General features: G+C 40.6%; 1 protein-coding gene across 1 annotated transcript in view; it reads right to left on the reverse strand.

Moving 5' to 3' along the window:
* nccrp1 (P1, F-box associated domain containing) overlaps positions 1-27,907 on the reverse strand; it is a 56,921-nt gene that overhangs the window by 18,904 nt on the left and 10,110 nt on the right. The window contains exons 2-3 of the mRNA XM_039768245.1: positions 10,981-11,052; positions 706-802 (exon numbers count right to left, since the gene is read on the reverse strand). Coding sequence (XP_039624179.1) covers positions 706-802; positions 10,981-11,052 — 169 coding nt within the window. The remainder of the gene's footprint in view (positions 1-705; positions 803-10,980; positions 11,053-27,907) is intronic.

The following is a 27,907-nucleotide window of genomic DNA, read 5'->3' on the forward strand; positions in this document are numbered from 1 at the left end:
TAGGCCTCACACCCATTGTATTAGGTTTGAAAATCCTAATCATAATAATAATGTGCATATGTGACAGTAAGGACCCTATAAATCCAAAGTGAACAGAATAATCTCCGAATCTGGAAAGACAAGAGAGTTCCAAAAGTTGATACTGTGAAACTTTTGGTCAGAGACATGTTAGAACCAGTACCGCCGAAGATATGCACAGCTACTTTTACAGAAAAAAGTAATTTAGGACAATATCTACAATAGCTACTGTAGTCTATAAACCTCAACAGTTTTACACCTTGTAAGACTCCAGCCCATGTTCTATGAACTCAGTCGTTTGTGACACCTTCTTTATGAAAACAATCGTATCTCAAGGAGCCTCTTCACATCATTTCAGCCCCTTTGACATAAAAAAAAACCAAACTCGCATCACCACCTGCAAAAACACTTCACAGCCGGCACTGTAAATAAACAAAAGGATAAAAACAACAGTAGTGTCCACAGAGTAAACTAACAAGTAAATCGTTAATCCACAGATGTGTACACAAACACCCTGTCACACACCTGGTACTGTGCCAAGGCATGCCGCTGGGACTAATTTCTGAGCAAATTCCAAGCACCAGTCCTTTGAGAGTCAGTTTCATCTGCTCACTAATAAATGAATCCAAAGCCATTCAAGCTGTAGAAGGCCTTGTCCTCCACACCCCCCAAACATTTCCCTTTTACCTGTACATTGGCAGGTAACACACTACCACTCCAGGAGGGATGCCACTCTTGTCTACAGGAAGGTGTTCAGTATTTGTGGTCCACCCGATGAAGTCACCTGATCAGAACAAATATAATAATAATTTTAGAATCAATTTGAACAGAGACCAAAACACCAAAGCTCAGCCTTTAACATCCAAGTTGTGAAATCTGTTTAATCAAAGTGGGCCTTCAAAACCATTCTAAAATGTAGACTTTTATTTTAATGTACCATACCAGTTTTCCAGTTTTATAGTCGTATTATGACTAGACCAGTGCCCCATCCAGAGATGGATTTTGTCTTGTGCCCAAAGCCATTGGGATGGGAGGAACCTTTAGGCAATCCTATAGTGGATAAGGGGTTAGAAAATGGATGGATGAATGCAAATCAAGCTATACTATTGATCTGCAAAGAATCTAAAATACTCCTAACAATATATATCCTATTTATTCTTAAGTAGTAGGGTGTTGTACCGTGTTAGCCACTATGGGTGTAGTGAGAAGTCAAGCAAAATAACACCTTTTATTTTACAATAAGATTACAATATGCAACCTTTCAAGGCAACTCAGGCCCCTTCTTCAGGCAAGATCTTGTAATCTTTTTTTTAGTTAGCCAATAAAAGGTGTCATTTTGCTTGACTTCTCACTATTTATACTTAAGTATTTTAGTTTATAAGTAAACAATTTAACAAGCTAACAAAAATTAAACATATTCATAAGGAAAAATAAAAATGGATTGAGGTGGATCTTCAGTTGACTTCCACTCAGCTTCTCAAATTAAGAAGAAACTGTAATACTACAAGCATCTTCTAGGTGGTGCTGCAGCACTTCTCATACTACTCAGCTGATGAACACCCTGTAGACCTGCTTTTTCAGTTGTTCAACAGGACTCCTGGTTCACTGCCAGGTAAACACTTTACTCACAACTGTAACTCATTCAAACTTAAGTCTGGACACCACTACTGACATAACATGTATACTGGTGGTAAGACTTAGGATATGAAATAGTGCCAAACCTTTTAACTGAATTCAGATCAGGGGAGGTATATGGTAACATCATCAGTTACTGTGCAAAATCAGCTTATCATACAATGGCCAATTCCGGATTTCCATGGTGGCGAGCTGTGCCACCACTACCACCTAATCAAAGCACCGTGATGTCCCTACATTGATGTATTAAAGGCCAGAAGTCCCCATGACCATCATCATCAAATTCTTCCAGGAGAACCCGGAATACAATGAGGAATGATCGAGGTCATTGATGTTAGGTAGAATGCCTAGAGGGCGCTGGGTGGTCTCGTGGCCTGGATTTTAAATTTTTTTTCCAGCCGTCTGGAGTTTTTTTGTTTTTTCTGTCCTCCCTGGCCATGGGACCTTACTTTTATTCTATGTTAATTAGTGTTCCCTAACTTTAATTCTTATTTATTTTGTCTTTTTTCCTCTTTCTTCATTATGTAAAGCACTTTGAGCTACATTATTTGTATGACAATGTGTTATAGAAATAAAGGTTGTTGTTGTTTAAATGGATCAACTGAACTAATGCATACTTAACATTAAGCCATCATATTTAATAATAGTGTCCAGTGAAAGTCTGGCATCCCATTCAGACATGGACATTACCTTTCCATCACAAAGATGTGGAATGGACATGTTGAAAATGTAATGGGTGCTTAGCACATGACATTCACTATGAAAAGGTACTATATATTAACTAATTGAATAACACACGGGTAGCACGGTGGCACAGTGGTAGTGCTGCTGCCTCGCAGTTAGGAGACCCGGGTTTGCTTCCTGGGTCCTCCCTGCGTAGAGTTTGCATGTTCACCCCATGTCTGTGTGGGTTTCCTCCGGGTACTCCGGTTTCCTCCCACAATCCAAAGACATGCAGGTTAGGTGCAGTGGTGATCCTAAATTGTCCCTAATGTGTCCTTGGTGTGTGTGTCCCCTGCGGTGGGCTGGCGCCCTGCCTGAGGTTTGTTCCTGCCTTGTGCCCTGTGCTGGCTGGGATTGGCTCCAGCAGAAACCCGTGACAATGACTGACTGGCTGAATAACACATGCCTTTAACTGACTCAGTGAATTGAACTGAACCAGCTGGTTTGGAAAATGGATAGATGAATGGATGTAAAAATTGAACTTTACTGTTAATAAGTGTTGGTTATGGACTCAACAGATCCGGTCTTGGAGAAGCCCAATACAAAACAGGTAAGTTTCTTTCACAGGGTTAATGCCAGTCCAAAGAACTTTACATATATAATGCATTTTTTCAACTTTTCTGAAACAAGTGAATTTCCTCTTCGAAACTGCAATATCCTGCCAAAAGTGTTTTAAGACATGCTTTAAACCTGGGGTCTCCAACCTTTCACACAAGAGAGAGCTCCTTTTATAAAATGAAAATGGCAGCGAGCTACTCATGTTTTCTAACATTTATTCTCATAGCTTATTTCAACCCAAACAAACTGAATAAGCTTGTTTTGCCTGAACATTTACAAAATGTTGGTGTCCAAAGGTCAAATTTTGTATTAAAACATCACAAAAAATATTTAGTTCACCTGCAAGTGCATTTTGTATGTCTGTATGCATTTTCTAGTGTATCTCACACTATTGAGTTAAAACATGAATGCTGTCAAAACAAAACAATGCAATTTCAAATCCACAGATATGACTTCTTCATTTGTCATTGTGTTCCATGTCACTGTGTCACTTTATTCACATGTCCAGCTGTATGTGTGATGCGTTTTTTAGATAGCCAGATGACTGGCACTGCATGGAGTCAACAAGACAAGCAAGTGTATGGTGGAGTGGAGCCACTGAGGTTCACTCTTCTGGAGTCACTTAAATGTTCGTCTGTCAGTCTTGTTCTGAACTTTGATTTCATGACATTCATGTCAGACTCACAGAGGAGACATTTTCAGAACTGCTTGGTGAAGATTTTTACAGTTATCTGGCTCTACTAAGCTCCAGAAATGCTGTTGAGATGTTAACTGCACATTATTTTGAAGGTTTACTAATATATACAAATATATATATCCAACGTCTCTCTGTCTGTATGTCTGTCCACTTTTAACGAGAGAAATACTTAATGGATTTAGATCGGGTTTTTTTTACTATAATTTGCTTGAACATTCCGGTTGATTTTGTGACTTCTCTCATTTCGCTACATATCATAGTTCGCTTGTGGTGCCGATTTATTCGCGCTAATCCGAGAAACATGCAGCGGGCCAAGGGGAGGGGCCTTCCTCACTCAATCACCAGCTTCGGGGCGTCTTCCTTAACTCTGCTTAGCTAGCGAATGAGAGAACAATTTAATTCAACTTTGTTTGATATTTAAAATAAAGCGTTACTTAGGTCTTGATGAGTTTGGCTCCGGATAGTCTCTCAAGTGTATGCCACATTGACAAGACAGATTGCAATTCAGATTGTGGATCGTGATTTTGTGTTAAAAGGATCGTGATGTGATTTTTTGGAAAGATCGCCCACCCCTAATTTGACTAATCAAGTTTTCAAATTTATGTAGGATTCAATAATTCATTCATTAATTCTTTGGCGAGCTACTTGGAAAGGGGTTGTGAGCTACCGGTAGCTCGCGAGCAAAGTGTTGGAGAACCCCTGATTTAAACTATGCAGAGTAAAAAAAAAATTTGTGTTGCAAAAAAAAGAAAACAAAATCTGACTAAGAGGAGGAGCGCATTCAGTCCATCCAGCTCACCTGTTCAGCTAATAACCAAGAGGGCCCAGTATTTCATCCTGATGCTTGTTAAGGTTGTTAAGGTTTTTATGTGACTCGATAGTTTGTTCCCTTGAGTGAAGAAATGCCTCTTGGGTTCAGTCCTAAACACACTACCTCCTAATTTGAACTGGTGTCCTTATAATAGGGAAGTGTTTAATCGTTGGCCGTAGTCTGTGTAGTGTGGTATTAGTGTTGGGATGATGTCGCCAGGTTACTTTCTTACAAAATAGTGCAATATAGCACATCTGGGTGGATTCAGGTGTTACAAACTGTTGAGCAGAATGGGAGCACAGGCCTGTACTTAGAACAGCATCAAGTTGGTCCAAATACACGCAATTTAGAAATTATTCAAACCCTCATACTTTTTTCACATTTTACTATGATTCAGCCTTGTGATAAAATCATATAAATGATCTCAGAATGACAAACTACATTAAAAACGGGATTTTTAAAATTTTTGCAAATTTATTAAAAATAAAAAAGTGAATTATCACTGACAAAGATATTCCAACCCTTTGCTGTGAATTTTGTCTCAGGTCTATCCCATTCTATTGACCATTACTGTGGTCAACTGAATTGACTGGACCCGATTAGTAAAGGTACACACCTGTGTAAAGAAGGTCTCACAGGTGAGCAAAAACCCAGCCACAAGATCAAAGAAATTGCCTGCCGAGGAGCTTAGAGATAGAAACGTGCCGAGGCTACAAAAAAAAAAAAAAGAGGAAGAGGTTCCCTAGAGCTGGCCATCTGGCCAAACTGAGTAATCCTACGAGAAGTGCCTTGGTAAGAGAGGTGACCAAAAACCTAATGTGCAATCTGGCCAAGCTCCAGAGAACCTGCGTGGACATGGAAGAAACTCTTAGAAGAATAACCACCATTGCAATACTCCACCGATCTGGGTTTTATGCAGAGTTGCCAGATGAAAGCCTCCTCTCAGTAAAAGACACAAGAAAGCCTGCTTGAAGTTTACAAAAAAAGCACCTAAAGGACTTTCAAACTGTGAAAAACAAGATTCTCTGGTCTGATAAAACCACAATTAGAATCATGTCTGGAGGAAACCAGGCATTGCTCAGCAGCTGTGTAATACCATTCGAACAGTGAAGCAAGCTAGTGGTAACATCATGCTGTGAAGTTGTGGACTGGGAAACTAGGGAGGGTGGTGGGAAAGTGGAATAGAGCAAAATACAGAGAGATCTTTAAATTAAAACCAGTTCCAGAGCACTCTGGACCTCAGACTGGGAAGTTCACTTTCCAAGAGAATTGTGATCCCTATGTGCAAAGCCAAGAACACACAGAAGTGGCTAAGTGACAACTTTGGGAATATCTGTGCAGTGACCAACCCCAAGCCTGAACATCTCGAGAGACCGGAGAATATCTGTCCACCATCATGCTCCATCCAAACTAAGATCTGTATAGAAGGATGGCCAACAATCCTCAAATCCAGGTGTGGGAAGCTTGTCACATCAGACCCAAGAAGAATCGATGGAGCTTCAACTGAGTACTGAATAAGATGTCTGAATACTTGCAAAAACTGATTTTTTCATTTTTTTTTTTATTTTTAATAGGATTTTCTAAAATTTCTAAAACCCTTTTGCTTAGTTATTCTGGGGTATTGAGTGTTTGATTAGGAAAAAATGTACTATTTTAGCAAAAAGTTACAACATAGCAAAATGAGAAAAATATGAACGTGTCTGAATTCACAATACAGTCAGTATTAGGATAGGTATTTATTAAGAAACATGAAGTATACAAGGGCAGTACACAGAAAACAAAAACATTTCATTAAATAAAAATAAGGCCTTCTTACACTCTTCTGGTTTAAGAACTAGATTATGGGTGCCTCGACCACATACACAAGAGAACACCAATGTAAACAGCTCAGTCCAGACTCTGAGCCTCCCTTTCCTTCTCACCAGGTCAGCCTTTTCCTTTAGTCCTCTCCCAGCTCCAAAATCATCTGACTGAGGAGATTGAGGCCCTTAGAAGGCTACTCCCTGGAGTACTTCCTGTGCTACTCGAGTCTACCAGGAAGTCAAAGAGGCCAACATAGTCTAGCTGCAGATCCCCAGAGCTCCACTCCTTTGAGGAAGTTGTTACTTTGCATTATACATTAATGATGTTATGTAATACTCCCAGTTAAACTATGGTTAAGATTAGTTTTGTGGGAGGGTTAACGGACTCAATTTTAACTTTCAACATAAATGTGCAAACAAATTGACTGGTCAGATTTCTACAGCTAGAGCCTTCTCAAATAGCCTCTGCAGAACCCCAAGTCTTTCAGCAGAATACTGTTGCTGCCCACTAAGTGGCTTCACATGTTCTAGAACTCTGTGGTGTGTTGGGCTGGTGGCATCACTTTAAGAAACACCCACCAAATCAACAAAGCTATATGAAAGGGCAAACTTAGTTATAGAACACACTTTGGACCTCCTGTGAGGTCATAGCAAAGGAGAGAATTAAAACGGGGAGGTACAGTGGTAGCACTGCTGCCTCGCAGTAAGGAGACCTGAGTTAACTTCCTGGGTCCCCCCTGCGTGGAGTTTGCTTGTTATCCCCATGTCTGCTTGGGTTTCCTCCGGGCACTCCAGTTTCCTCCCACAGTCCAAAGACATGCAGGTTAGGTGCATTGGCAATCCTAAATTGTCCCTAGTGTGTGCCCTGCGGTGGGCCGGGCCCTGTCTGGGATTTGTTCCTGCCTTGCGCCCTGTGTTGGCTGGGATTGGCTCCAGCAGACCCCCGTGACCCTGTGTTAAGATATAGCAGGTTGGATAATGGATGCATGGATGGAGAATTAAAACAAGAGACTGAGTGCCATTATGAACAACGTTGCACATCCTCTCTCTGACACACTAACACGGAGGACTTTCAGCCAATGAATTATTCAGCAGAAGAAAGTCAAGAAATGAGACTGGGGCTCCTTTATACCAAGAGCGATACATCTGCATAATGCTTGACTGGTACAGGGACTGGCAAGTCCAGGGGTGCGGAAATCCAACGCCCGACTTGTCCAACACGGGTAAATTGACCGTCAGAGAAGCGTGTTTTTTTGTTTTCAGTTGTCTGCGGACAAGTGCAATTTTAAGAATTATATGTGCTGTGCAGGGCACATCTTTACCACTACTTTCAAATTTTAAACATTTGGGTACATACTCCGTGCGGAAACAGTCCACTTAGGCATGTTCTTCATGTCTCAAATTAGTCTTCAATATTGTTTCCAAAATGACAGCTGATTTTTCAAAGGGGAAGCACTCTTACATAAATATTTTACCCTACTATACTGCTCAAAATAATTAAAGGAACACTTTTTAATCAGAGTATAGCATAAAGTCAATTAAACTTATGGGATATTAATCTGGTCAGTTAAGTAGCAGAGGGGGTTGTTAATCAGTTTCAGCTGCCGTGGTGTTAATGAAATTAACAACAGATGCACTAGAGGGGCAACAATGAGATGACCCCCAAAACAGGAATGGTTTAACAGGTGGAGGCCACTGACATTTTTCCCTCCTCATCTTTTCTGACTGTTTCTTCACTAGTTTTGCATTTGGCTACAGTCAGTGTCACTACTGATAGCACGAGGTGATACCTGGACCCTACAGAGGTTGCACAGGTAGTCCAACTTCTCCAGGATGGCACATCAATACGTGTCATTGCCAGAAGGTTTGCTGTATCTCCCTGCACAGTCTCAAGGGCATGGAGGAGATTCTAGGAGACAAGCAGTTACTCTAGGAGAGCTGGAGAGGGCCATAGAAGGTCCATAACCCATCGGCAGGACCAGTATCTGCTCCTTTGGGCAAGGAGGAACAGGATGAACAGGATGAACACTGCCAGAGCCCTACAAAATGACCTCCAGCAGGCCACTGGTGTGAATGTCTCTGACCAAACAACCAGAAAGACTTCATGAGGGTGACCCAAGGGCCCCATGTAATCTAATGGGCCCTGAGCTCACTGCCCAGCAGCATGCAGCTCGATTGGCATTCGCCATAGAATACCAGAATTGGCAGATGCACCACTGGTGCCCTATGCTTTTTACAGACGAGAGCAGGTTCACCCTGAGCACGTGACAGAAGTGAAAGGGTCTGGAGAAGCCATGGAGAACATTATGTTGCCTGTAACATCATTCAGCATGAGCAGTTTGGTGGTGGGTTAATGATTGTCTGGGGAGGCATATCCATGGAGGGTCACACAGACCACTACAGGCTTGACAAAGGCATCTTGGCTGCCATTAGGTATCAGGATGAAATCCTTGGACCCATTGTCAGACCCTATGCTGGTACAGTGGCTCCTGGTGCACGACAATTCCTGGCCTCATGTGGTGAGAGTATGCAGGCAGTTCCTGGAGGATGAAGGAATTGATACCATTGACTGGCCACCACACTTTCCTGACCTAAATCCAATAGAACACCTCTGGGACATTATGTTTTGGTCCATCCAATTTCACCAGGTTGCACCTCAGACTGTCCAGGAGCTCAGTGATGCCCTGGTCCAGATCTGGGAGGAGATCCCCCACAACACCATCTGTCATCTCATTAGAAGCATGCACCGATGTTGTCAGGCATGTATACAAGAATGCAGGGGCCATACAAAGTGCTGCGTACAATTTTGAGTTGCTGCAATTAAATTTTGGCAAAATGGACTAGCCTGCCACATAATTTTTTCACTCTGATTTTTGGGGCGTCTTTGAATTCAGGGCTCTGTAGGTTGATCATTTTCATTTCCATCAAACGATGTGGCATCCTTTCGTTCCTAACACATTACCCAGTCTATATCAGTATAGATATCCAGGAGGATTTCTTTTTCCCATTGAGATCTGATGTGTTTTCAAAGTGTTCCTTTAATTTTTTGAGCAGTTTATTTACACGCTTGGAGATGCGGTCATTTTTTTTCATGCCGACATTACGATGTAATCTGATGACTTTTCATTATAATTGATAACTTTTATATATTATTGATAAAATTCATTGTTTCTACATAAAAATGCAATCATTTAATCTTTCCTGAAATTTGCGATTTCGCGTAGGTTGTGATACTGTATATTGAGGAGTTAAGAAATGTATTGTGTGACAACATCAATTTTGATGAGCTGTCTACAGATCGTTTTTGATTAGAGAATTTTTCATACAAAACAAGTTGGTTTTGCGCTGTCAGTTTATTAAAAATAAAGAAAACATTCTAACGGTTTCCAAATGTTATGAAATATCTATAGAAATCTTCACTTAGACGCGATTATTTTTTCCCCCGACAACATCGGTAATATTTACTTCTTTGGAAATGTACCATCTTGCGGAATTTCGAACACGTCATTAGGAATTACCTGCGTAACCCATAATGCACTGCAGTAATCACATTTTTCACGCTATATGCGTGTTGCTGAAACTGAAGCAAGTAGCATTGCAGATGAGAAATGGATTGTTTCTTGATTAAAACTGGCACAACAGGCCCTGAAAAACCTGACAATGAGGGCAAGAAAAGAAAAGACAAAAGCTGAAAGGGACCGTTAGTATGATAAAAAATGAAAACGGTCTTTTCAATCACAATGGCTAGAGTTTCTGTGGGTAAATACAAACGACACTGACTCCGTTTTTTGCCAAATTTGCCATCAGTATCAGTACCAGGAACCATGCAGTTCAGCTGAAGCAGAAATGAACAGCATTCAGCCCATGCTGTCTGAGATGGTAAAGATTCTTGGGGGAGAAGATGTTGCAAGGCAAAAGCTGAAGAACATGGCAGAAAATGAATCAGAACAGTGTTCTGTTATGTAACTGTAATATATGAAACAGAACTAGTGTAACTATAATGAAGGCATTGTTTATTAGTGAGTTAAAATGATAAGGGAATCTTTTATATAATGTTCTAGAGCAAGGTGGCAAAATACTACTCCCTGAAAGAACTTTTTTCAGTTTTAAAATGGAAGGCAGTTTTGGTATCAATAAAAGAGATCAGAAAAAATAAACTATTTTTCACTTGGTTATTTGTTTATGTGCAAGTGAATTTAACTGGCGGACAAGTGGATTTTCTAAGTTTACTTGTCCGTGGATAAGTAGAAAAAAATTTGATTTCCACACCCCTGCAAGTCAGATCTTTTCTCTCTTTTTAATTTTCTTGCTTTAGTCATTCTAGTGCGTTTTCAGACCAAAATGTATGTGGAAATGTATTTACTAACCTGCCTATTTAAATATTTATTTATCTAAAGAGCTTCTGCAAAAAGTCAATATTCCCCTTGGGGACAAATAAAGTTCTATCTATCTATGCTTATACAAATTAAAATTCTGCCATTGTGGCATCCTTGCCAGTATGCACATTCTCTTGCCAATCCCACCAATCTCCTCTCCTCCCTTACAATTACTGAAAAAAGGCTTAAGTTTTAACAGCACTAAAAAAACAGAAGAAAATAAGCAGAGACAAGCAGCACAATTTATTATTTATGCAATCATATTAAATGCCTGGAGGGTCCTACAATGAATAGCCAAGTCAAGCCCATCACTCTTTCCCTCCAATGCAGTTGGAAAACAAAATAAACTTTGCACCATACCTGTTTGTTCAAACTGAGCCACTGTGATTTCATCAAGTACATGAGCAGGTAAGGGATCTGTGTGGGAGAGCCCTGCAGGGGAAAAAAAAAACAAAAAAAGAGGAGAAAAATTAAATATCAGCCAGCCTTGTCCTTGACTAGAATACAAGCAGAACTGAGCACTCAGCCCAGCGCACACCCACACACACACCTCCTTTCCACCTCGGAGCAAGTGCATACCTTTCTTGGCCACTATAAAACAGAATATTATTGTGGGAATCCAGCAAGTACAATGGTCTCTAGATGGCACTTGTTTTATATCAATAGAGGAGGATTTTTGGCAACTCTTTTTAAGAGTGGCTTTAAGGGCTTACTTTAGTGCTTCTATTAGTCACTTATCGCTATGTAACACAAATAAGCCTTTGTAAAGGTATAGATGTGTAACTGAAAGTGACTAATAGATAAGCTATAGGGAGTTCCCATTGAGGATTAGCCTCATTACAGTTTTTTTCTTTGGTTTACTAACACACTAACACTGGTTTAACGGTCAATATCCCCTATAGCCTGGCACCAGCTCTCAGTAGATCAACACTTTCCCCCAACAATATAACCACAATCCAATAAATTTTTTACGTTATCCAAACTGTGAAATACATCAATCTAAACTTTACTCACAAGTGTCCTCATGTAACACTAACAATCACAACATTTAACTCAAGTCACCACAAACTGCACTTGTTGAAGCAGGCCGACATGGCAGGGGCACCCTCAGCCCCCAAAAGGCGGCACCCTGTGACCAGACTCATTTAATATGGAACAATGAGCGTCCAGCAATAGGCACCTTTTTCTTTTAACACAATTCTTATCATTTAAGCCATTATTCTTCCTCATCTGACTTCTAGAATTCCATTGCTCTAGTCCTGCCCCCAATCTACCATTTATGTAGCACTTTGAGATTTCTAAAATATGAAGTGCAATATAAATAAAATGTATTATTATTATTATTATTATTATTATCTCTCAGCTGGGGGGTGTCAAACTCTTCATTGTCCATCATATCTGTCTGACAGCCCCTACCTTCACCCCCCTTCTTTCCCAGCACTCACCAATTATTTACAACCCAAGAGTTTACATTCCCCTTCTTATCATGGGGCCCCTCATCATCTCTTCTCAACTCTCCTGCACGTGCAGACTTTAACTTGAGAGATAATGGTGGTCTGTGGCTTACACGGGGTAATAAAAATACATAGGCATGAGCTTTTTAATTCCTAACTCTTGCATCTTATTAAAATTTAGTGTCTACGTTTCTTATGTGCTTAGAATACTTTTCTAATACATGGAGATTACCAATTTTAAGAATACAATTTCCTATACGCTCCTTTATCCAGGTGTAATCTTTAATCATGAAAACTGCTTTCTCACATATCAGAAGTTGAGACTATAAACAGGGTCAAAGGGTATGTCAATGTTTTTGGAACAATGGATCCAAACAATGAGAAGGAAAGACTTTGTGGAAGACAACTTTAAAGAAGACGACAAATGAGGAAGAAGAGAAGGAAGGGGTGGCACAGTTTATATCAGATTGAATACAGGACACAATGGCACACAATATACTGATTCATGGGACAACAATGGTAATGCCTAGAAGGCACGTTCAGCCAAATGATAACCACTACAGAGACAGTTATTTTCCAAACTTTTTTGACAAGAGAACAGGTTAGCTGCAGTACTTTTGTATCTACGATGCTAATGTGAATGGTTAGGCTTTTAATCAATTCAAGCGTTGTGAGAGCGGTTCCCATGTGCAGTGCGGGAGTGGATGGCCCCGCACTTAGTGCACAGGTGCAGGGGCACCAGCAACCCAAATTGATGCAGGGAGCTGCTCATTGCCACAGCTATGTAACGTCCCTGTTTAAAAAGGGAAGTGCAAGAGAGAGAGGAACGAACTAAAGAAAAAAGAAAAAGGTTAAAATGAGAAGAAGAGAGGGAGGTGTGTGAGAGAGAGCTGGCACAAGGAAAGAAAAGCAGACAGATGGTTATGGAGCATATGTGGCCAGAGCTCAGGTTGGGGCTGAACAAGTAGCAGGAGCGACCATTGCACTCAGGAATGTGCTCTCTCTGGGAGGAGCCGACAGACTGGCAGCAGTGGGAGGAGCTCGTGCTGGGAGAAGCCAACGGACGGGCAGCGGTACATGTGTAGCAGGGCTTGTGCTACCTGCCCAATTTGCATTGCACACGGGCAGAGATTCCACATATCTGTTCTGTAATTGTACTTTGTGCATGTGTGAGTAATTTACAGTGCAGAAACACAAATATTGCATCAGCAAACCATAATGAAAATATTACAAAAATACTTTGTTTTTCTGCGTAGATCTATTGTATATTGTGTTTTCGCTGCTGAGTTAACCATGTTATACTCCTTACTATGTAGACTGAGTAGTTGCAGGTACAGCCCCCCGCAAGAGTATATAATAGTGACCCCTTGCCTCACAGACTCAGTGGGTATATACTAGTTGTAATGTTAGGAGCTCTGCGGTGGGCTGGCGCCCTGCCCAGTGTTTGTTTCCTGCCTTGCACCCTGTTTTGGCTGGGATTGGCTCCAGCAGACCCCCCCGTGACCCCTGTAGTTAGGATATAGCAGGTTGGATAATGGATGGATGGATGGATGGACGTTAGCAGCACAGGAGATGAAGAGAGAGATGAAGGACTCAGAGTTTAAGTTTATATCACGGAGGCATGGCAGCACAGTGGCTTCACAGCTCAGGACACTTTTTGGCCACAATCACTGGTCCATTATAGTTGGTAAAGACTTCTCTAGCTCTCAGAGACACTTACACCATTCTAATCTGCTTAAAACTAGGTCCGTTTCTCATTCCCCATTGACTTCAATACATTTCACAGAGTTTACCAAACTCCCCAAACAATTTCCTGCATTTTCACAAACTTGGGCAAAGTGAATTCAGCAATCTTCGCTGTTTATTAGTCTCAAGCACAGGAGGATGCATGGGAACATGAAGTCCTTAAAATTCTTGAAGGCACTGAAAGCACATTCAGACAAACTTTTTGAACTAAATGGAAAATCATGCACTCAAGGATACTAACGAGTCTTATATTAATTTTTCATCCAAAAGACGCGTTAGGTCTTATTTTCAGGGGATGTCCTATTTTTCCATGAACAACAATCTACATTTATTCTTGAACAAAAATTTACATTTATTCAAATACAGTCATGTCATCATTATCTGAAACACCATTATAACTATCCAAACACCAAATTCCATCATGAATTTCTTGCAACCCCCATTTCCTTTGGAACCATTGGCCCCAATCTCTCATGTCTAGCAATAGAGTTTTCCTTAAATGAGTATCTCTTGTCCATGTAGCCTGCTCGTAGTGCATTGGCAACTGTCAGCGATTTTATCCCATAAATTCCTCACCCAAGTCACAATCTCTTGCAGACTAGGCTTCAAAGTTTCCACACTGATTTCTCTCCATTCTATTTTCAATGTACTGTAGTCGTTAATTTCCATGCGCAAATGGTCCTTGAATGGCTTGTTTATTGCAATATGAAGAGTCTGGAGATAGGCAGTCATTCCTGTGGGAATCATTATTTGATCTATTCCTCTCTCTTGAAGGAAGTTCTTCATGTCTTTAGCACGTTGTGTGCTGCTTGAATCCCAGACTAGCAGACATCTTTGGCCGCCTCGCAAAACAAGAGGCAGCATGAAAATCGACCCACTTCCTTATAACTGCTTGTGTGCACAAGGCTTTTTCGATTTCAAGAACATAAATGCCTGAAACACGTTCAATCTTACCCTTCGTGATGATTAGAGGTGGGACTTTATTTCCATCCAGACGAATTGCCAAAATACAGGTAAGATGTGCACTTTCATAGCCAGTGGATGGAATGTACAGTGTGCACTAGGGCTTATTTTCAGGGGATATCTTATATTTATTCATGTACAACAATATACATTTATCTAAATACAGTCATGTCATCTTCTTCTGCAATATCGTCACAACTCTCCACACTCAAACCCTGAATTCCAGCCTAAAATTTCTTGCTACTCCAGCCGCTTTTAGGATCCTCCAGGATCGATGTGCCTGCTTCGATGTTTGATGAATGGTTCAATGTGGTGAAGCAAAATTCCGACATATAAATGCATTTGTGGTGCTTTGATATCCAAGCATTGCATATTCCCCAAAGTAATGACACGATATATTTTAAAAGTCTCGCATACCATCTTCTGTGCCATCTTTTTTTTTGCACCTTCACAATACGATCAGAATGTACGGCAGCGTATTGAGCCACAGAGAATGATGAAATAATAATGTCTATTTTGTTATTAAAGTGGAAATTTCGGCTTTAAACTCGAAATGTCCACTTTAACTTCGTAGTTTACTTTATCATTAAAGAAGACCATCGTAAACGTCATCTTAAAACCGACCCAGTTGTTAAATCGCTACGTCCTTCTGTGGCTTCCTCAACAACAACATTTATTTATATAGCACATTTTCATACAAACAGTAGCTCAAAGTGCTTTACATATTAAAGAATAGAAAAATGAAAGACACAATTATAAAACAAAATAAATCAACATTAACATCAATAAGAGTAAGGTTCAATGGCCAGGGGGGACAGAAAAAACAAAAAAAACTCCAGACGGCTGGAGAAAAAAATAAAATCTGTAGGGATTCCAGACCATGAGACCGCCCAGTCCCCTCTGGGCCTCCTGACCTGACAGCAGCGGCAAGCAGCATCGTCACACAGAACACATTACATTTATAATGTTTCAGCTCTCTGAATATTTAAAATTCTTAGATTTATACTTGATATCACTTTCATGATGAAATGCGTTAAAATATATGTGTTACATTTTACAGACAAATCGTTAACTTATGGGGTGGCACAGTGGCCGAGCGGTAGCACTGCTGTCTTGCAGAGTCACGTCCCTTGTGACCCCTGTCCGGAGTTTGCATGTTTTCCAGGTAGGTTTCCACAGTGTGCTCAGTTTTCCATCCAAAGACATGAAGGTTTGGGGGATTTGGTGAAGCTACAATGACGCCAGTGAATGTATGTGTGTGCTTGTGTTCACCTTGCGATGAGCTGATGCCCTGTCCAGGGATTTGGTTTCTGTCTTGCGACAATGCTAGCTGGAATGGGCACATCCCCAAATTGATGGATGTAATCATTAAACATCCTTTTCAGAGATATTGTCGCAAGGTGTCCTCGAAATTTAATGGGTGTTTTGGGCACACGCGTTGCATCACATGAAGTATAAACCTGGCCTTAGGCGCCTTACTTTTCAGCTGATGATCTTGACTAGGGCTTTTATTACAGAGGAGCCTGAAAATCATGCTAGGATTTAATTTTGGAGTAGGTCTTATTTGCAGGGAAACATGGTAGACTGAGGAGGCATCCCGCTCATCAATTGTCGTTTGGGATCCTTGGCCCATAAACACTGCAATTGTTATCCATAGCAATCATGTTGGAAAGTTGGTATTTAGAAAAGTCAATGCCATCAACAAAGGACTTGCAAGTGCACATTTAATAACTTCAGCATCTTCCACCTTGAACAGTGTTGTCAATCTTCTTAGAGACAGTTCATATCGTTGAAGGAAGCCATCCAGCCAGTGTTGTGATGCTTTGAATTCTTCTGGGGATATTTCTAGCTGTGGTGCCATTGCAAGGGCAAATGCTTGAATATCAGCCCTGCGCACAACCAAAGCTTTTGCTCTGCTGTCAGCAACCCATTCACAGATCACAGTGTTCTCCCCAGAAATTTTATACAGCCGGATGGCATGAAAAAGTAGCCAGGTGGGGTGGGACGGGAAACTTGGTGGTGGGGAAAAACTAAATGTACACTATTTTTATTAGTTAATTATTCTTATTTTCCAATGCTCAATTTTAATTCCTTTTTTAAGGTTTGACACTTGTGCCAGGATATTTTTATTCAATTTAAGAAGTATCTAATTCAGGATCCTGCAACCCTAACAAAAATTTTAAATAACAATTGTTATGACATAAACCAAGAGGCACAAGTATTGCCGCTGTCGGGAAGAAAAGTGAAAAAAATGAAGAAAAAAAAAAAAAGTATGGGAAACCTAATGAAGAAAATTATAAAATATTCTTTAAAGTCAACTTGCTTATGTAGAAGGTGTTTTCAGTTAAATATTTATTCCCCAGGATCTGGGCACTCTAAGGAGATCAGCATGAGATTATTTAGCGTGCTTTGATTCATGCGATTTCTTAAACATGTCTTGATCCTTTTAAGGGCAGAAAACCCTCTTTCACATTCAGCTGTGCTCACTGGTATCACTAGCCCAATATGAGCTAGTCTGGCTAAATTTGGAAACGACTCTTTGAGCTCTGATGTCGTTGCCATTTTTAGTAAAATCTGTTTTAGACTGAAGTCTTTGTATGATTGACTTCTGATCTTTTTGACGCAACTGTTATTTTCTTATTTTAAAATTGGAGGGCTACCATTTTTGGAGTAATGATCGAAAAGAATTTCAACAGACTTACTTGAATTGCGAGTTTCTGCGTTTAAAACTTTTGAAAAGCTGGAAATAATTGGCATGTCAGGGAATCTTGCATCTAGGTGCTTGATAACTGTCTCTAGGTATTTATCACATATTGCAGTTTTTAATGACTTTTGAATTACATCACTCGGTGTATAAACAATGTGGAGATCTGACCATTCTTCTGCAAGACAATGACGAAGGCTTTGAAAATATCTCCCAGGAGTGTCTTTCAACTCCATGATGGACAATTTTGTGACGAGCAAAATTGGCTCAAATTCAGTAAGATTGACATCTTGCCTTTCCCAAGACTTACAGTGCATCCGGAAAGTATTCACAGCGCATCACTTTTTCCACATTTTGTTATATTACAGCCTTATTCCAAAATGGATTAAATTCATTTTTTTCCTCAGAATTCTACACACAACACCCCATAATGACAATGTGAAAAAAGGTTACTTGAGGTTTTTGCAAATTTATTAAAAATAAAAAAAATTGAGAAAGCACATGTACATAAGTATTCACAGCCTTTGCTATGACGCTCATAATTGAGCTCAGGTGCATCCTGTTTCCTGATCATCTTTGAGATGTTTCTGCAGCTTAATTGGAGTCCACCTGTGGTAAATTCAGTTGATTGTACATGATTTGGAAAGGCACACACCTGTCTATAGAAGGTCCCACAGTTGACAGTCCATGTCAGAGCACAAACCAAGCATGAAGTCAAAGGAATTGTCTGTAGACCTCTGAGACAGGATTGTCTCGAGGCACAAATCTGGGGAAGGTTACAGAAAAATTTCTGCTGCTTTGAAGGTCCCAATGAGCACAGTGGCCTCCATCATCCATAAGTGGAAGAAGTTCGAAACCACCAGGACTCTTCCTAGAGCTGGCCGGCCATCTAAACTAAGTGATCGGGGGAGAAGGGCTTTAGTCAGGGAGGTAACCAAGAACCCGATGGTCACTCTGTCAGAGCTCCACAGGTCCTCTGTGGAGAGAGGAGAACCTTCCAGAAGGACAACCATCTCTGCAGCAATCTATCAATCAGGCCTGTATGATAGAGTGGCCAGACGGAAGCCACTCCTTAGTAAAAGGCACATGGCAGCCTGCCTGGAGTTTGCCAAAAGGCACCTGAAGGACTCTCAGACCATGAGAAACAAAATTCTCTGGTCTGATGAGACAAAGATTGAACTCTTGGTGTGAATGCCAGGCGTCACATTTGGAGGAAACCAGGCACTGCTCATCACCAGGGCAATACCATCCTACAGTGAAGCATGGTGGTGGCAGCATCATGCTGTGGGGATGTTTTTCAGTGGCAGGAACTGGGAGACTAGTCAGGATAAACGGAAGATGACTGCAGCAACGTACAGAGACAGCCTGGATGAAAACCTGCTCCAGAGCACTCTTGATCTCAGACTGGGGCGACAGTTCATCTTTCAACAGGACAACAACCCTAAGCACACAGCCAAGATATCAAAGGAGTGGCTTCAGGACAACTCTGTGAATGTCCTTGAGTGGCCCAGCCAGAGCCCAGACTTGAATCCGATTGAACATCTCTGGAGAGATCTTAAAATGGCTGTGCACCGACGCTTCCCATCCAACCTGATGGAGCTTGAGAGGTGCTGCAAAGAGGAATGGGCGAAACTGGCCAAGGATAGGTGTGCCAAGCTTGTGGCATCATATTCAAAAAGACTTGAGGCTGCCAAAGGTGTATCAATAAAGTATTGAGCAAAGGCTGTGAATACTTATGTACAATTTGCAAAAACCTCAAGTAAACTTTTTTCACATTGTCATTATGGGGTGTTGTGTGTAGAATTCTGAGGAAAAAAATGAATTTAATCCATTTTGGAATAAGGCTGTAACATAACAAAATGTGGAAAAAGTGATGCGCTGTAAATACTTTCCAGATGCACTGTAGATAAGTTGGACAACAAAGGTAATACGTCTGAAAGCATCATCAGAGAGGAAACAAAATTGTATGTTTTAATATATCTGCTTAATCCTTCAGCTGGGATGTCATTTCGTTCAGTGGCCTCTCTTTCCAGCGCAGATATGACACTCATCATACACTGTCGTTGTGACTGTACTGCAGAGTCATGAGACAGCCATCTAGCATCACTGGCCATTTTCAGCTTAATCTGGGGAATGTTCAGAATATTTTGAATTTCCGTTAAACCAGCCATCCTAACTGAAGAATTTTGGAAGATACAGCACAGCTGCCTTAAGATGTCGTTCAGTTTTGTTAAATAAGGTACAGCAGCTGCTGCTTGGGCACATGCAAGGGCCAATCGGTGGTTTGTACGATGGCAGTTGACCAAGAGTCCAGATATTTTTTCTTTAAGCAGTTTTGCCACACCTTCCGTTTCCCAATCATAACAGCCACTCCATCTGATCCTAGTCCAACCAGATTAGCAGTTTTCAAGCCTAGAGTGTCCATAGTCTCACTCAGTGTGTTGGTTATAGTCTTCGCTTGGCCATCAATCATTTTGAGGGTTGATGCAAAACTAATTCTGACCTCTTTAGTGACCTGGCAAACCTATTTAATGTAAATAATTGTTTTACAACGGAGATGTCTGTGGTTTCATCACACAGAATACTGAAAAAATTTTCAGCGTGTATATTTTTCAGTATGTTAGATTTTATTTCTGATGTCTGAAGACATCCAGCAGCTCTTGCATTGTTCTTTCGGAGGTGTAAGGTGCATTTGTACCAACATCGAGATGTTGTAAAAAGCAACAACCCATTTCTTTACAGTGTTCCAACATCTTTTCAAACAACGTTGTATGTGGCAACTAATTTTTTGCCAACCAATGCATGGATCTTACAGCTCCCACAAAGGCATCTCTCTGTAAGTTATTTAACACAGATACAGATCTACCCATTCCAGTTTACTCTAGTACACACTTTCCTAAAAAGTCAGCAGAAGACTCAATGTGCGTTTTACTTTTTTCATGGTCCAGCAAGCTTTCTTTTCGAATTCTTGTACATGGCACGTTTACCCAAGGTAACACCCTCCTTGGGGGATGTTTGTTTGAATATGTCATGCACAATGAGCACCACATACCATTTACTTTGACCATTAGCCAATCAAAATCTTTAAACCATTGTTTGTTTATGCCAGATAAGCGGTGCTTAGATTTAGCAAATGGCCGAGTGTGTGCTGAAGATATTTCCCCTGATGGACCAGCCTCTGCAATGTCTTTGTCTGAAATTGCCACATGAGGAGATGACGCTGCACCTTCATTAGTTTGTGGCATCTCTTTTCTGAAATAACTGAGCAGTGTCGTTTTCTGAACACTTTTTTTGCTCATGTTGGTATAACATGAAAAAAATTAAAAGTACTTATGAATAAGGCTTTTGAGTGGGAAAGTGAGAGCCTGTTGGATATTCAATGCACACTTGCACTACAGCAGGGCAAAATATGAACGAAAAAAGGAATGGCAGATGGGTCACTTTAACAAAACCCTCAGCAATTCAGTGACAAAACCTTTGGTCAGGAGACAATGTGTGCTGCAAGGGTTTCTGCACACTTGAAATATGGACGCAGGGATAAATATGAGCAAATATAAGAACGGCAGATGGGGTCACTTTAACAGGAACCACAGTGAGTGCTACAAGGATTTTTGCACACAGAACACACCTAATGCTTAAACAACTCTGTGTGTGTGTGTGTGTATATTATATATATATATATATATATAGGTTTGATATGTACTGAACAAGAAGAGAGCAGCTGTACGCTTAGCAGCACTACACAGACTGCACTGACACGGAGAACAGAGACGTCACTTCCTGGTGCCCTTTTTCTGATATCTGACAGGCTGGTTCCACTAGTCTTTTTTGATTTTATCAGTCCTCCTCTTGCCCACCCACCTCCCCATACTCTTTGCTTGTGAACTCCGCTCCGCCTCGTCCCCGCTATTAGCTTGTTCAGCATTGAATGATCGGCAACATCCTGTCCCTCGCCTCTCCCCAATTGCGATCCTGCTTCTAAAATATTTGCCCACCCGCCCGCTCGTCCATTGCCATCTCTACAAATCATTAGATCTGCGGCTGTCATCTTGCAATGTCATGCAAGATGACAGGCAGAGCACCCGGCTAAAAGATGCTAGGGAGAACACTGGATCATGTCTTCCAGCTCAAGAAATAATTGCTGCCGACCTGATCCACACTTGCGCTTCTTAGCACTTCCCTTGAACACCTGTTGACAGAGGTTACTGTACTCTGCTCGCCATTTTCGGACCATTTGGATATCCAAATTCTTCTCTTTGCAAAAAGCAGTAAGATTTTTGCCCTGGGACTCCTCCACTATTCCTTTCTTGTACTCAACAGAATAGCTTTTTTCGCTCATCTTGTCAGAGGGTCAAAAATATTTCCTGTTCATCTATACATACGGTACTGATAGGCATTTATCTCTCATCCAAAAGATGCCTGCACGGGATCATAACTAGGGCTTATTTTTGGAGTAGGGCTTATATTATGAGCATCCTGAAAAAAATCATGCTACGGCTTATTTTCAGGTTAGGTCTTATTTTTGGGGAAACACAGTAGTAGAAATTAAATGAAAGTGCATTAAAGAATGAAGCCAGGAAGCATTTCTTTACACAAAGAGCCGCAGGAATCGGAAACAAACTAACAAAACATGTAGTTGAAGCAGAAACCTTCAGGCATCTGGATCAGGTATCAAGACAGCTTAGCTACTAGCTAAACAAACAAGCAACAAAAGGACTGAATGGTCTCTGCTTGTTCGTCAGATTTCTTTTGTGATAATTTAAGATTGAGAAGTATAGCGGTGCATTGAGTAGCGCCAGAGCACAGTCTGTGGGGAGTCTTCATGTTTCCCCTCTGTCTACCTGGGTTTTCCTGAAGGTACTCTGCCTTTGCAGTTTAGCTTTAGTAAACTGGCAAGTACAAACTGGCCTGAGTGCCAGGTCCTGTGATACAATGAAAACCATTTCCTGCCACATGCTGTAGGAGAAAGTGGGCATTGCCCAATTTGCTAGGTTTTTAGTTCCACACAAGGCTCACTAAGAGAGCAGATTTAACAGGAATGCGAAAGCCATTTGCATTCTCACCTGTATTTCAGAGTAAGTGGCTGAACTGCAGCTCATATCACACTTGATAACACTTCTGATAACAAAGGTGCAGTGACTTCTTCAGACGAAAAGACATCCACAAGACATCCATTTTGGGCTTGTAACCACAAACTGATATGACAGACAAAAGAACATGCCTATAAATGGGTAATAGATATGCAACTGAAAGATGATCTGATCACCAGAGGTTATACCTTCTTTTAAAACTAGATCATTCATTTCTTTTAGGGACTTAAAAGCAGAAGATCCAACTTCTTTGGAGAGAGAAGTCATCCAAAATCTTTCAAAAAGTTCAAACATTCTTTGGCTATGAAGCTACACTGCGTCGAGCATTGGGGCTGGGCACTGAACTGGCTCCAAAATCCACTGTGCCAAACAAAACTCTGTGCTAGTGACTATGCCCAATCTGAGAAGGACGTGAAGCAGCCATTGCTTCAGCACCAACACTCTTGTTCCAGGAACAGAAACGCTTTTCCCTATAAAGTTGCAGAAGATAAAGCAAAGAGCCTAACAGAGAGCAGAGGAAGGCAACACCACAAACAAAAGAAAGAATCATCAAGTGTGCACTCCAACACAAGAAAAGTCTCTGATTTGAACGTGGAGCAAAAATAGGCAACACCACACAACAGCCTCATCCTTAAAGCCTTGGTATCATTAAACTGTGCCAAGATAAATTAGAACTCTAAAAATGTCTAAATTAGCATAATCTGCCTTAATTTATGGAGTTCATAAGAAATGTTACGATTTACTTCTTGAGGTTGAAGTACATGATAAACAAGAACAGTTGCGTCAAATATTTGAAATATTAAAATGTACTGTTCAGTTTAGAAGTCTAAATATTTTATTGTAATACATAATTTGTCATTTCCACCCACTGAAAGGAGTCAATAGAAGGCTAATTTCTTAGTAAAGCATCAAAAAAAAAAGAAATTATATTTGTAATCATTGACCTTGAAATAGTCTAAAAACCATACTCTGCATGCTCATGTTTCAAATTTCCAATTTTTAACCTTCCATAAGTGGCTCTTAGAGGGCTAGGACCAGCCATAAAGATCAAAAATATTATCATATTCATGATCAGCAACCTTGATATAGGATAAAATGACACCTATTTCACAGATTCCCATTTTTTCCTAAGCTTTCTGAAAAACTGGATCCTTCGTACCCCATTTGGTGAAACCCTGGGGTCAGTTATGATGGCAAGCAAAAGTTCCTCTTATCATTTCTGCTGAATGTACTTATTGGCCTGCCCAAAATATTGTACAAAAAAGGTCTAAGCAGGCCTAGGAAGCCAAAAATAGAGGTTTGTTCTTGGGCGAGTAGACACACTCCAAACAGCTTGAGGTCCTGCATAACTACATATCAAGACGAGTCAAATGGTATATCATATGTGGGGATTTTCTCGTACAGAGAGTCAGGAGGTAGCAGACAAAAACACCGGAAAGGATTTCAAAGCTTCCGACCTATTCAAATTACGGCTTGCAGGCCACATGTGACCCAGAAGCAATCTCTGAGTGGCCCAGTCTGTGGTCCTGAAAAAGAAAAAAAAGACGAGAAAAAAACTTCTCAAGTCTTCAGAAATTCCTACAGTAGTACACACCACACACCATGAATGGAATACACCATATAGCCTAGCATCATTCAACCCACAATGCTGCACGTTGCTGTGTCTAGAAGTGGTAGTAGTTGTCTATGATACAGTGTTTTTTTTAATGATTCTATAATCAATTGTGTGCAGAGTCTTAATTGTATTTCCAATTTCAACTAATAAGTGCGAACGTGGGTTTTTGCGAATTAATCAAATTGTTACTCCAATGAGAGCCTCATTACTGACAAGCGCTGCCAGTAACATCAATCAAACAGATTCTTCTTCTCAATTCAATACATATTCCCCACAATGCCCAGCACTGCCAGGATATGCTCAGCACCCCTTGGGGCCCTCAATCAGATAACCTTGCAGAACTGAGTGAGAGGTTGGAATCAGCCCTGGGCAGGAAGTGAGCCCACTGCACTTCACCCTCACATTCACAGGCAGGGTTAATATGGAATTGCTGATTAATCTAACCTGGAAATATTTGAGAAAAGCCCATACAGACACTGAATCCTGCATCTGGTCATTGCCCATATGGAGCCTTCAAATTCTTCAAATCTCAACACTTTGGAACTGTAAAATTATATGAAATTTTTAAGTTGATTTTTTTAAATCATATTGTGAGGTGTAATAGACCCTAAAAAGGAAAACTGAAGTACTGTAAAACAAGAGACAGTGTGGATTTAGAAGACACAGACAGACACGCGGGACTTTTTACTTTGGTGTTACTTATAAAAGACAAGGTTTTGCCTTTTCCAGACAATCCTGAAATATTTGAAGATACCTTTAAAACAAGTACATAGGTAAGAAATAGTTTGGGTAAGAGGACTATCTTTAACCTGAAGTGAGCTTGGTCAATTTCCTCCATATTTGACCCTCGACTCTTTCTAAATGTTAATGAAGCAGACTTGAGGAATGCATACAGGGCACCAAAATAGTAAAGACACAACAAATTGTAAATACTAGTTAACATTACTACTGAACATCTCTACAATGGCTTCAATTCCCAGCCCCAAAAAGGTCATTTTCCCTGATGACTGCATGGTTTTCTCAGTTTCCTCAGGTTTCCTCTCAACTGTCAGGTGGAGCGACCACATTAAACTGGGTCATTGTGTATATGTGATGCACTGCCCTCTATGCAGGATTGCTTTCCAACTTGCTGCCAGTATACCCTCCTCAACATACGAGCTGGCCTAAGCAGTATGCGTTAAACAGATTGAGCCATTTTTGCCACTGATTCATTGGTCTCATGCTTCTCTGCTTGGTGCCTTATAAATCCTGTACTGCACACACCCACTAATTAACTAAATAGCAAGTCTTCACTAAAATACATGTTGAAGTGTGCTCATTTTCAGACTGTAGCATGAGCCAAGTTTTTATACCCCCAAATTACAAAACACAGCACAACAAAGAGCAAGACTCTCAAGACACCAGCTTGAGCAAGCTGGACGTCAACAACATGGAGGCAATCAACGCAGCTCACTAAACAGGGAGACTAAACATTATTATTATTATCGTTGTTATTATTAGCTTAGTGGTTAAGGCTTTGGTCTTCAAACCATGAGGTTGTGGGTTCAAATCGCACTACTGATACTGGGTAATGAGGAGCAAGTCACTTCAGCAGCCTGTGATTCAACTGGAAAAACAGAAAGAAATGTAAGGAATTGTTTCTCAAATGCTGTAATGGCCATGTCACTATAGGCAACTTTCCCAGTGATTTTCAATTGTAGCTTCATTTATATAATTATAACAAGGTCTGACTCAGTCGGCAGCTTGCTCCTGTAAGAAGCTGGTCATCTAACGTGACATGTCCGGTGAGTCAGTCCAACTAGACACTCCCTCTAATAAAATCAAACAGGTCTGATTTTGTATTAAGTCATGGGGAGGGTTCTGTGTGTGCATGAGACCTGACAACCAATGAATGATCATTCAGAAGTATAAATACGTATAATGCAGTGGCAAGAAATAAAGAAGGTGGGTGGCTTTGGACATCACAAGCAGAAAAGGTGGTCATCTGTCTGACGTCCCGTATTTTAGGTACTATGGCAGAGTGGAGAGGGAAGAGAGAGAGAGAAAAAAAAAGGGAGGAAGCAGAGATTGTGGCTGAACTCTCCATATCTGATAATCCTTCATACAGCATCAGCTCCATCAGGCAGCACACTGTTTTCTGTTAGCCAAGGGGGTGAGCACAACTGAACTGGACAGTGGGAACGAGATTGCTAAATGTGACATAAGCAGCTATTTAGTTTAATTTGACATGGTTCAGCAATGAGAGGAGCAAATCCAATATATCCCGCAACTAGAATTATGCAACATCAGCTTAAGTCACTTTGGATGAAGGCATTCGCCAATTAATAAAGCAAGAATGACTAAACATCATCATTCAGTTTTGTAAAGGATGACCCCAAAAAGGGTAGTCTGGTCAGGTGGCTTCTTCCCTTTTACTTGGGGATTTGAAAAGGGGAAATTTGTTGGAAAAACGAATATCATGTTGTCCCAGGAAGATGCATTGCTGGTTTACAACACTTAAGAGTGTTTGGATTAAACCCTCTAGGGGTGTCATTTGTGTGAAAATTGTATGTTCTCTTGGTTTTCTTGTACAAACCTCAATTTAAAAAATTTATAAAAATGTAATTGCTTGTTTTAAAAATGTAATTGTTCTATATTGGCCCTTTCAATCTAGAGAAGGGTTTTTGTACCAAATACAAGAATACAGAACTACAACCAAAACAGGATGGAAATCATTTTTAAGAGAATCATACCCTTGTATAAAGCAACGTGTCCGAATCACTAGAAGTTCTGTGCACATTGAGAAATCCATTGTGAAGCCAGACACTATCTCAGCAGAGCAGGGCGCAAGACAGACAACCCTGGACAGGCTGCCAGTCCATTGCAGGGCCTACTTGTGCATAGTCCCACATGGGGCAATATTATAATATAATATAATATTACAAAAATTTCAACAAGAACAGGCCATTCAGTTTAACAAAGCTCACTAATTCTGCCCAACCAATTTCTCCAAAATAAGTTGAGTTTTGATGGTCCCTTAAGTCTTACGGTCTACCACACTACTTGGTCAAATTTATTCCATGGATCTATGGTTCTTTCCATGGGAAAAGGAAAAAAAAAAAAACCCTAACGTTTGTGGAACATTTATGCTTAAAAACACAGGGTCACAGTGGGAACTTTCTTGTTAAGCTCAGTTTAAAGTAACACTCTTGATTCACTGCTCTAGCTCCTTTCATAATTTAAAAAAAGAAATTCAATCACATCACCTCTGAGAAGGTTCTACTCCTTCATCTTTTCATAATACAACAACAAGTATTTGAAATGACCAACTTTTCTGTTCTAATTGGTTATAAAATGTGATTTGATCCTCAAAGTATAGACAAAATATGTGAGTGCTAATAACAAAAAACAATCCTTCATATTTTTATTGAACACACCCATCAAGCATTCAGTCAGCTGTGAAAAAAGTGAACCCTTGGCTTTAATAAGTGGCCAAATGTCTTTTGGCAGCAATACCCTCTAACAAGCATTTCAAGTAGATGCGGATCAGACCTGCACAATATTCCGGAAGAATTTTGGACCATTTCAGGATTGCTTCTGCTCAGCCGTATTCTTAAGATGGTTGGTTCTAGACAGCTCCCTTGAGGTCATTCCAAAGCATCTCCATTGGGTAAAGGTCTCGACTCTAACTGTGCCACACCAAAATATTTTGGCGAGAACAGGCCTGTTCTTTGCT

The sequence above is a fragment of the Polypterus senegalus genome, chromosome 11 (genome assembly GCF_016835505.1).
Source record: "Polypterus senegalus isolate Bchr_013 chromosome 11, ASM1683550v1, whole genome shotgun sequence".
In the NCBI taxonomy this organism is placed as follows: Eukaryota; Metazoa; Chordata; class Cladistia; order Polypteriformes; family Polypteridae; genus Polypterus; species Polypterus senegalus.